At 38.5% G+C, this 11,390-nt stretch overlaps 1 protein-coding gene across 1 annotated transcript; it reads right to left on the minus strand.

Annotated features, from left to right (window-relative positions):
- Window positions 1-31: 31 nt before the first annotated feature.
- Window positions 32-11,002, minus strand: LOC123457267 (the record flags this gene model as incomplete). The annotated part of the gene is made up of 7 exons (XM_045141224.1): window positions 10,847-11,002; window positions 8,464-8,609; window positions 7,255-7,372; window positions 4,872-5,017; window positions 3,661-3,778; window positions 1,283-1,428; window positions 32-190 (listed from the first exon to the last, which is right to left on the minus strand). Coding segments are annotated over exons 1-7 (989 nt in total), but the record flags the coding sequence as incomplete, so codon positions are not given.
- Between the last annotated feature and the right edge of the window lie 388 nt (window positions 11,003-11,390).

Consider the following 11,390-nt stretch of genomic DNA (forward strand, 5'->3'; position numbering starts at 1 on the left):
TCTTGTTCACCAAATTAAAAGCAAGCATTACATGTGAAATGTTACACCAAGAAATTCATTGTTCAGACTCACTTTGGCTAGGTTGAAATTAGGACTCTCCACAGAAGACCTTGGGTTTACGTTTGCTGTCCTTAAGTCTTCTGGTTCTGAATGTCTTTGGTCAGTCCCCAAACTAAATTGCACAGGACGCCTGTCAAGAGAACAAAAGGTGAGCATAGATTCTCCCATTCCGTGAAGAATACTTCAGTTACAAACATATTTAACTGGAAAAAATGTAAGGATATCTGAGATGAAGCATGCATTCATTTACTTGACCATTAAAGGTTTTCAGGAGTCATAAATTAGTTTAAATAGCATGTTGACCTTATTAAAGATATGCATGAAGAAAAACACATACTTTCAAAAACTCTACCAATACTTGCATTTAGTAAGCCAGTATAGGGTGTTTTTGAAAATACAAATTCCCAAATCTGTTTGGATTAATTTTCTTTCAGTGATGTACATTCCATATAATACATGGGTGAGGTTAATAACTGAGGGATAATTCAGCCAAACAACCACGGGGAAAAAGGATTTGTTTCAGATGGTGACTAAAATAAACCCAGTCAGCTTCTAAGATCATTACCTGAGCCCATCCTTCTCAAATTTTCACTGAGGAAACCACCCCTTCTGTCCTCCAGGCATCCTTCACAGTGAACAAGGAATCATTTCAGCCACTTTTAAATTAATGTTCCTTCACAATAATGTTACAGTTTTGATTTGAAAGCAGGCATTTACATTGAACAGAGAAAATTTGCGGAACAATTTGTCCATCTAGTGGCAGCATCAAGGATGTCACAGAAAGTTAACTTAGCAAGTGCCAGAATATGCCCACAAGTGTAACATTAGTAACACTTAACTCTTTGGGTTAACTTATTATGCTCAAAAATAATCAAAATTTAAATTTCATAATTATAGGAAATACCATGCATTATTTTATGTGTATGACACTTTCTCAGTTAAAAAGCCTCACAACTATTCAGCCTAAACTCTAATAGATAAGTCAGGTGAAACATGCATATGAATATTAAAGGGGTATGTGGTGTGTAAACACCAGATGGAAAGTGATATAAGTCACTTTAACTTATGAATGGAACTTAAGTTGTTAAATGTGCTTTCCCAGGTTTGGTCATGTTGTTTACTTTTTATTCATGATGCACAAATCTCATTAACCTCTCAGTAAAAAGTATAGGACACATTAGTGAGCTTTGTTTATTTTACACAATTATTTGCTTTGACTTACTTTGGTAGTCTAGACGATGTTTCTGACTCTTCTTTAGTATTTCTATTGTTGCATTCATTTAACAGATGTGTCAATGGGTATTTTTGTGAACTTCTATCTGAAGAATTTTGATTACATTGTAATTTTTTGAGATATTGCTCTTTCGGCTAAAAGAAATTAAAGGACATATTTAAGGTAGTTGCTATGGAAATAAATGCTGGGTATTTTATTCCTAAAGTACCTTCAGTTATTCAGAGAACGTTTAAATAGGTGAAAAAGATAGAACTATACATATGTACATGGTATTGCGTACTATTCAGGGATTTTAAAAATTATTTATTTATTTGAGAGAGTGAGAGACGGGGAGGTGGGGGGATGGGCAAGGCCTCCAGCCACTGCAAACGAACTCCAGAAGCATGTGCCACCTTGTGCATCTGGCTTCTGTGGATCCTGGGGAATCAAACCTGGGGAATTCTTTGGTATTGCAGGCAAATGCCTTAACTGCTAAGCCATCTCTCCAGCCAGGATTTTTTCTGTGTTATTTTTTCATGGTTTTCTGAAGTTCTTCAGTTACCCTCATTTTTAAAAATTTTCTTTATTTTTGAGAGAAATAGAAGGAAAGAGAAAGAGAGAGAGAGAGACAGAGAGAAAGAGAGGGAGAGAGAGTCAGATAGAGAGGGGGCATTCCAGGGCCTCTAGCCACTGCAAATGAAGTCGAGATGCATGTGCCACATTGTACATCTGACTTATGTGGGTACTGAGGAATCAAACCTGAGTCCTTAGGCCTCACAGGCTAATGTCTTCACGGCTAAGCCATCTCTCCAGCCCCATCATACAGAGTTTTAACACAGAAATGGGCATGGCAGCATACAAACTGTGTAAAATTATAGGTTTTCAATTGGTCTAAAGAAGTAAATATATTTCTATAGGGATGTCCTATTAAAAGAGAAATTAAGCAATACAGGAGAAATAGAAATGTCTACTGGAGGAAGGCAGAAGCATGACAGGCTAACCTAAGCCAAGCATTAAAATATCAAAATTAAAAAAAATATGGACAAACAATTTTGCCTGTATCTGATAGAATTCACCAAATATAATTTGTGTGTGTGTGCGTATGTGTGAGCAAGTTTACAGGTGCATGCATTCTGAGTGTCAATCCCACATCCTCAGCATGTCAGGCAAACTCTCTACTGAGGTGTTTTGAAAGAACTTTTTAGCTGAATTTGTGGCCAGAATGATCTGAAAGCATGTGCTGAAGAGGTGGGCTAGTTCTACCCTTGCTAGATCTCCCGGGAAGTAACCTGCCCTCTCTACCTTCCACAACATCCTCACACTGAACAAGGATTTACCTGTTGCAATTCTGTGAGCTATAATTTCCTTCATCCAGATATGGAGACTTTCATATACAGTAAGTGGGAATGAAGCTAATTTTTCTAGTGACAGGATTACAGGGTCTTTTGACCAGAGGGCAGTGTACTGGTTTCAGAACACGTCATTCTTTTATTGAAAAAAATATATTTTTTGGTTTTTCAAGGTAGGGTCTCACTCTGGCCCAGGCTGACCTGGAATTCACTATGTAGTCTCAGGGTGGCATCGAACTCATGGTGATCCTCCTATCTCTGCCTCCCGAGTGCTGGGATTAAAGGCATGCATCACCACACACCCGACTTTATTGAAAATATTTTGAAAAAATATTTATTTCTTTATATGAGAGAGAGATTGATTTATATATAGAAGATAGACAGAGAATGTGCATGACAAGGCTTCCAGTCACTGCAAATGTACTCTAGATGCATATGTCACCATGTTAATGTGGCTCACTTGAGTAATGGAGAATCAAACCTAGATCCTTAGGCTTCACAGGCAAGCACCTTACCCAATTGCTGCAGTCAGGTTTTCATTGCTGCCAGAAATCACCTGACCATTAGCAGCTTTTGGGGGAAAAAAAGGGTTAATTTTGACTTACAGACTCGAGGGGAAGCTCCACAATGGCAGGTAAAATGATGACATGAGCAGAGGATGGACATTATCCCCTGGCCAACATTAGGTAGACAATGGCAACAGGAGAGCGTGCCAAACACTGCAATGGGGAGCTGGCTTTAACAGCCATAAGCCTATCCCAAAAATACACTGCCTCTAGGAGGGTTTTTATGTTTTCTGATTTTGTTGCTGTTGTTGTTTTTTTGTTTTTTGAGGTAGGGTCTCACTCTAACTCAGGCTGACCTGGAATTCAGTATGTAATCTCAGGGTGGTCTAGAACTCATGGCAATCCTACTACCTCTTCCTCCTGAGTGCTGGGATTAAAGGCGTGCACCACCATGCCAGGCTCTTGTTCACCAAATTAAAAGCAAGCATTACATGTGAAATGTTACACCAAGAAATTCATTGTTCAGACTCACTTTGGCTAGGTTGAAATTAGGACTCTCCACAGAAGACCTTGGGTTTACGTTTGCTGTCCTTAAGTCTTCTGGTTCTGAATGTCTTTGGTCAGTCCCCAAACTAAATTGCACAGGACGCCTGTCAAGAGAACAAAAAGGTGAGCATAGATTCTCCCATTCCGTGAAGAATACTTCAGTTACAAACATATTTAACTGGAAAAAATGTAAGGATATCTGAGATGAAGCATGCATTCATTTACTTGACCATTAAAGGTTTTCAGGAGTCATAAATTAGTTTAAATAGCATGTTGACCTTATTAAAGATATGCATGAAGAAAAACACATACTTTCAAAAACTCTACCAATACTTGCATTTAGTAAGCCAGTATAGGGTGTTTTTGAAAATACAAATTCCCAAATCTGTTTGGATTAATTTTCTTTCAGTGATGTACATTCCATATAATACATGGGTGAGGTTAATAACTGAGGGATAATTCAGCCAAACAACCACGGGGAAAAAGGATTTGTTTCAGATGGTGACTAAAATAAACCCAGTCAGCTTCTAAGATCATTACCTGAGCCCATCCTTCTCAAATTTTCACTGAGGAAACCACCCCTTCTGTCCTCCAGGCATCCTTCACAGTGAACAAGGAATCATTTCAGCCACTTTTAAATTAATGTTCCTTCACAATAATGTTACAGTTTTGATTTGAAAGCAGGCATTTACATTGAACAGAGAAAATTTGCGGAACAATTTGTCCATCTAGTGGCAGCATCAAGGATGTCACAGAAAGTTAACTTAGCAAGTGCCAGAATATGCCCACAAGTGTAACATTAGTAACACTTAACTCTTTGGATTAACTTATTATGCTCAAAAATAATCAAAATTTAAATTTCATAATTATAGGAAATACCATGCATTATTTTATGTGTATGACACTTTCTCAGTTAAAAAAGCCTCACAACTATTCAGCCTAAACTCTAATAGATAAGTCAGGTGAAACATGCATATGAATATTAAAGGGTATGTGGTGTGTAAACACCAGATGGAAAGTGATATAAGTCACTTTAACTTATGAATGGAACTTAAGTTGTTAAATGTGCTTTCCCAGGTTTGGTCATGTTGTTTACTTTTTATTCATGATGCACAAATCTCATTAACCTCTCAGTAAAAAGTATAGGACACATTAGTGAGCTTTGTTTATTTTACACAATTATTTGCTTTGACTTACTTTGGTAGTCTAGACGATGTTTCTGACTCTTCTTTAGTATTTCTATTGTTGCATTCATTTAACAGATGTGTCAATGGGTATTTTTGTGAACTTCTATCTGAAGAATTTTGATTACATTGTAATTTTTTGAGATATTGCTCTTTCGGCTAAAAGAAATTAAAGGACATATTTAAGGTAGTTGCTATGGAAATAAATGCTGGGTATTTTATTCCTAAAGTACCTTCAGTTATTCAGAGAACGTTTAAATAGGTGAAAAAGATAGAACTATACATATGTACATGGTATTGCGTACTATTCAGGGATTTTAAAAATTATTTATTTATTTGAGAGAGTGAGAGACGGGGGGGGGGGGGGGAATGGGCAAGGCCTCCAGCCACGGCAAACGAACTCCAGAAGCATGTGCCACCTTGTGCATGTGGCGTCTGTGGATCCGGGGGAATCAAACCTGGGGAATTCTTTGGTATTGCAGGCAAATGCCTTAACTGCTAAGCCATCTCTCCAGCCAGGATTTTTTTCTGTGTTATTTTTTCATGGTTTTCTGAAGTTCTTCAGTTACCCTCATTTTTAAAAATTTTCTTTATTTTTGAGAGAAATAGAAGGAAAGAGAAAGAGAGAGAGAGAGACAGAGAGAAAGAGAGGGAGAGAGAGTCAGATAGAGAGGGGGCATTCCAGGGCCTCTAGCCACTGCAAATGAAGTCGAGATGCATGTGCCACATTGTACATCTGACTTATGTGGGTACTGAGGAATCAAACCTGAGTCCTTAGGCCTCACAGGCTAATGTCTTCACGGCTAAGCCATCTCTCCAGCCCCATCATACAGAGTTTTAACACAGAAATGGGCATGGCAGCATACAAACTGTGTAAAATTATAGGTTTTCAATTGGTCTAAAGAAGTAAATATATTTCTATAGGGATGTCCTATTAAAAGAGAAATTAAGCAATACAGGAGGAATAGAAATGTCTACTGGAGGAAGGCAGAAGCATGACAGGCTAACCTAAGCCAAGCATTAAAATATCAAAATTAAAAAAAATATGGACAAACAATTTTGCCTGTATCTGATAGAATTCACCAAATATAATTTGTGTGTGTGTGCGTATGTGTGAGCAAGTTTACAGGTGCATGCATTCTGAGTGTCAATCCCACATCCTCAGCATGTCAGGCAAACTCTCTACTGAGGTGTTTTGAAAGAACTTTTTAGCTGAATTTGTGGCCAGAATGATCTGAAAGCATGTGCTGAAGAGGTGGGCTAGTTCTACCCTTGCTAGATCTCCCCGGGAAGTAACCTGCCCTCTCTACCTTCCACAACATCCTCACACTGAACAAGGATTTACCTGTTGCAATTCTGTGAGCTATAATTTCCTTCATCCAGATATGGAGACTTTCATATACAGTAAGTGGGAATGAAGCTAATTTTTCTAGTGACAGGATTACAGGGTCTTTTGACCAGAGGGCAGTGTACTGGTTTCAGAACACGTCATTCTTTTATTGAAAAAAATATATTTTTTGGTTTTTCAAGGTAGGGTCTCACTCTGGCCCAGGCTGACCTGGAATTCACTATGTAGTCTCAGGGTGGCATCGAACTCATGGTGATCCTCCTATCTCTGCCTCCCGAGTGCTGGGATTAAAGGCATGCATCACCACACACCCGACTTTATTGAAAATATTTTGAAAAAATATTTATTTCTTTATATGAGAGAGAGATTGATTTATATATAGAAGATAGACAGAGAATGTGCATGACAAGGCTTCCAGTCACTGCAAATGTACTCTAGATGCATATGTCACCATGTTAATGTGGCTCACTTGAGTAATGGAGAATCAAACCTAGATCCTTAGGCTTCACAGGCATGCACCTTACCCAATTGCTGCAGTCAGGTTTTCATTGCTGCCAGAAATCACCTGACCATTAGCAGCTTTTTGGGGAAAAAAAGGGTTAATTTTGACTTACAGACTCGAGGGGAAGCTCCACAATGGCAGGTAAAATGATGACATGAGCAGAGGATGGACATTATCCCCTGGCCAACATTAGGTAGACAATGGCAACAGGAGAGCGTGCCAAACACTGCAATGGGGAGCTGGCTTTAACAGCCATAAGCCTATTCCAAAAATACACTGCCTCTAGGAGGGTTTTTATGTTTTCTGATTTTGTTGCTGTTGTTGTTTTTTTGTTTTTTTGAGGTAGGGTCTCACTCTAACTCAGGCTGACCTGGAATTCAGTATGTAATCTCAGGGTGGTCTAGAACTCATGGCAATCCTACTACCTCTTCCTCCTGAGTGCTGGGATTAAAGGCGTGCACCACCATGCCAGGCTCTTGTTCACCAAATTAAAAGCAAGCATTACATGTGAAATGTTACACCAAGAAATTCATTGTTCAGACTCACTTTGGCTAGGTTGAAATTAGGACTCTCCACAGAAGACCTTGGGTTTACGTTTGCTGTCCTTAAGTCTTCTGGTTCTGAATGTCTTTGGTCAGTCCCCAAACTAAATTGCACAGGACGCCTGTCAAGAGAACAAAAGGTGAGCATAGATTCTCCCATTCCGTGAAGAATACTTCAGTTACAAACATATTTAACTGGAAAAAATGTAAGGATATCTGAGATGAAGCATGCATTCATTTACTTGACCATTAAAGGTTTTCAGGAGTCATAAATTAGTTTAAATAGCATGTTGACCTTATTAAAGATATGCATGAAGAAAAACACATACTTTCAAAAACTCTACCAATACTTGCATTTAGTAAGCCAGTATAGGGTGTTTTTGAAAATACAAATTCCCAAATCTGTTTGGATTAATTTTCTTTCAGTGATGTACATTCCATATAATACATGGGTGAGGTTAATAACTGAGGGATAATTCAGCCAAACAACCACGGGGAAAAAGGATTTGTTTCAGATGGTGACTAAAATAAACCCAGTCAGCTTCTAAGATCATTACCTGAGCCCATCCTTCTCAAATTTTCACTGAGGAAACCACCCCTTCTGTCCTCCAGGCATCCTTCACAGTGAACAAGGAATCATTTCAGCCACTTTTAAATTAATGTTCCTTCACAATAATGTTACAGTTTTGATTTGAAAGCAGGCATTTACATTGAACAGAGAAAATTTGCGGAACAATTTGTCCATCTAGTGGCAGCATCAAGGATGTCACAGAAAGTTAACTTAGCAAGTGCCAGAATATGCCCACAAGTGTAACATTAGTAACACTTAACTCTTTGGGTTAACTTATTATGCTCAAAAATAATCAAAATTTAAATTTCATAATTATAGGAAATACCATGCATTATTTTATGTGTATGACACTTTCTCAGTTAAAAAGCCTCACAACTATTCAGCCTAAACTCTAATAGATAAGTCAGGTGAAACATGCATATGAATATTAAAGGGTATGTGGTGTGTAAACACCAGATGGAAAGTGATATAAGTCACTTTAACTTATGAATGGAACTTAAGTTGTTAAATGTGCTTTCCCAGGTTTGGTCATGTTGTTTACTTTTTATTCATGATGCACAAATCTCATTAACCTCTCAGTAAAAAGTATAGGACACATTAGTGAGCTTTGTTTATTTTACACAATTATTTGCTTTGACTTACTTTGGTAGTCTAGACGATGTTTCTGACTCTTCTTTAGTATTTCTATTGTTGCATTCATTTAACAGATGTGTCAATGGGTATTTTTGTGAACTTCTATCTGAAGAATTTTGATTACATTGTAATTTTTTGAGATATTGCTCTTTCGGCTAAAAGAAATTAAAGGACATATTTAAGGTAGTTGCTATGGAAATAAATGCTGGGTATTTTATTCCTAAAGTACCTTCAGTTATTCAGAGAACGTTTAAATAGGTGAAAAAGATAGAACTATACATATGTACATGGTATTGCGTACTATTCAGGGATTTTAAAAATTATTTATTTATTTGAGAGAGTGAGAGACGGGGGGGGGGGGGAAATGGGCAAGGCCTCCAGCCACTGCAAACGAACTCCAGAAGCATGTGCCACCTTGTGCATCTGGCTTCTGTGGATCCTGGGGAATCAAACCTGGGGAATTCTTTGGTATTGCAGGCAAATGCCTTAACTGCTAAGCCATCTCTCCAGCCAGGATTTTTTCTGTGTTATTTTTTCATGGTTTTCTGAAGTTCTTCAGTTACCCTCATTTTTAAAAATTTTCTTTATTTTTGAGAGAAATAGAAGGAAAGAGAAAGAGAGAGAGAGAGACAGAGAGAAAGAGAGGGAGAGAGAGTCAGATAGAGAGGGGGCATTCCAGGGCCTCTAGCCACTGCAAATGAAGTCGAGATGCATGTGCCACATTGTACATCTGACTTATGTGGGTACTGAGGAATCAAACCTGAGTCCTTAGGCCTCACAGGCTAATGTCTTCACGGCTAAGCCATCTCTCCAGCCCCATCATATAGAGTTTTAACACAGAAATGGGCATGGCAGCATACAAACTGTGTAAAATTATAGGTTTTCAATTGGTCTAAAGAAGTAAATATATTTCTATAGGGATGTCCTATTAAAAGAGAAATTAAGCAATACAGGAGGAATAGAAATGTCTACTGGAGGAAGGCAGAAGCATGACAGGCTAACCTAAGCCAAGCATTAAAATATCAAAATTAAAAAAAATATGGACAAACAATTTTGCCTGTATCTGATAGAATTCACCAAATATAATTTGTGTGTGTGTGCGTATGTGTGAGCAAGTTTACAGGTGCATGCATTCTGAGTGTCAATCCCACATCCTCAGCATGTCAGGCAAACTCTCTACTGAGGTGTTTTGAAAGAACTTTTTAGCTGAATTTGTGGCCAGAATGATCTGAAAGCATGTGCTGAAGAGGTGGGCTAGTTCTACCCTTGCTAGATCTCCCCGGGAAGTAACCTGCCCTCTCTACCTTCCACAACATCCTCACACTGAACAAGGATTTACCTGTTGCAATTCTGTGAGCTATAATTTCCTTCATCCAGATATGGAGACTTTCATATACAGTAAGTGGGAATGAAGCTAATTTTTCTAGTGACAGGATTACAGGGTCTTTTGACCAGAGGGCAGTGTACTGGTTTCAGAACACGTCATTCTTTTATTGAAAAAAATATATTTTTTGGTTTTTCAAGGTAGGGTCTCACTCTGGCCCAGGCTGACCTGGAATTCACTATGTAGTCTCAGGGTGGCATCGAACTCATGGTGATCCTCCTATCTCTGCCTCCCGAGTGCTGGGATTAAAGGCATGCATCACCACACACCCGACTTTATTGAAAATATTTTGAAAAAATATTTATTTCTTTATATGAGAGAGAGATTGATTTATATATAGAAGATAGACAGAGAATGTGCATGACAAGGCTTCCAGTCACTGCAAATGTACTCTAGATGCATATGTCACCATGTTAATGTGGCTCACTTGAGTAATGGAGAATCAAACCTAGATCCTTAGGCTTCACAGGCAAGCACCTTACCCAATTGCTGCAGTCAGGTTTTCATTGCTGCCAGAAATCACCTGACCATTAGCAGCTTTTGGGGGAAAAAAAAGGGTTAATTTTGACTTACAGACTCGAGGGGAAGCTCCACAATGGCAGGTAAAATGATGACATGAGCAGAGGATGGACATTATCCCCTGGCCAACATTAGGTAGACAATGGCAACAGGAGAGCGTGCCAAACACTGCAATGGGGAGCTGGCTTTAACAGCCATAAGCCTATCCCAAAAATACACTGCCTCTAGGAGGGTTTTTTATGTTTTCTGATTTTGTTGCTGTTGTTGTTTTTTTTGTTTTTTGAGGTAGGGTCTCACTCTAACTCAGGCTGACCTGGAATTCAGTATGTAATCTCAGGGTGGTCTAGAACTCATGGCAATCCTACTACCTCTTCCTCCTGAGTGCTGGGATTAAAGGCGTGCACCACCATGCCAGGCTCTTGTTCACCAAATTAAAAGCAAGCATTACATGTGAAATGTTACACCAAGAAATTCATTGTTCAGACTCACTTTGGCTAGGTTGAAATTAGGACTCTCCACAGAAGACCTTGGGTTTACGTTTGCTGTCCTTAAGTCTTCTGGTTCTGAATGTCTTTGGTCAGTCCCCAAACTAAATTGCACAGGACGCCTGTCAAGAGAACAAAAGGTGAGCATAGATTCTCCCATTCCGTGAAGAATACTTCAGTTACAAACATATTTAACTGGAAAAAATGTAAGGATATCTGAGATGAAGCATGCATTCATTTACTTGACCATTAAAGGTTTTCAGGAGTCATAAATTAGTTTAAATAGCATGTTGACCTTATTAAAGATATGCATGAAGAAAAACACATACTTTCAAAAACTCTACCAATACTTGCATTTAGTAAGCCAGTATAGGGTGTTTTTGAAAATACAAATTCCCAAATCTGTTTGGATTAATTTTCTTTCAGTGATGTACATTCCATATAATACATGGGTGAGGTTAATAACTGAGGGATAATTCAGCCAAACAACCACGGGGAAAAAGGATTTGTTTCAGATGGTGACTAAAATAAACCCAGTCAGCTTCTAA

The sequence above is a fragment of the Jaculus jaculus genome, unplaced genomic scaffold (genome assembly GCF_020740685.1).
Source record: "Jaculus jaculus isolate mJacJac1 unplaced genomic scaffold, mJacJac1.mat.Y.cur mat_scaffold_194_1_11883_arrow_ctg1, whole genome shotgun sequence".
Taxonomy (NCBI): domain Eukaryota; kingdom Metazoa; phylum Chordata; class Mammalia; order Rodentia; family Dipodidae; genus Jaculus; species Jaculus jaculus.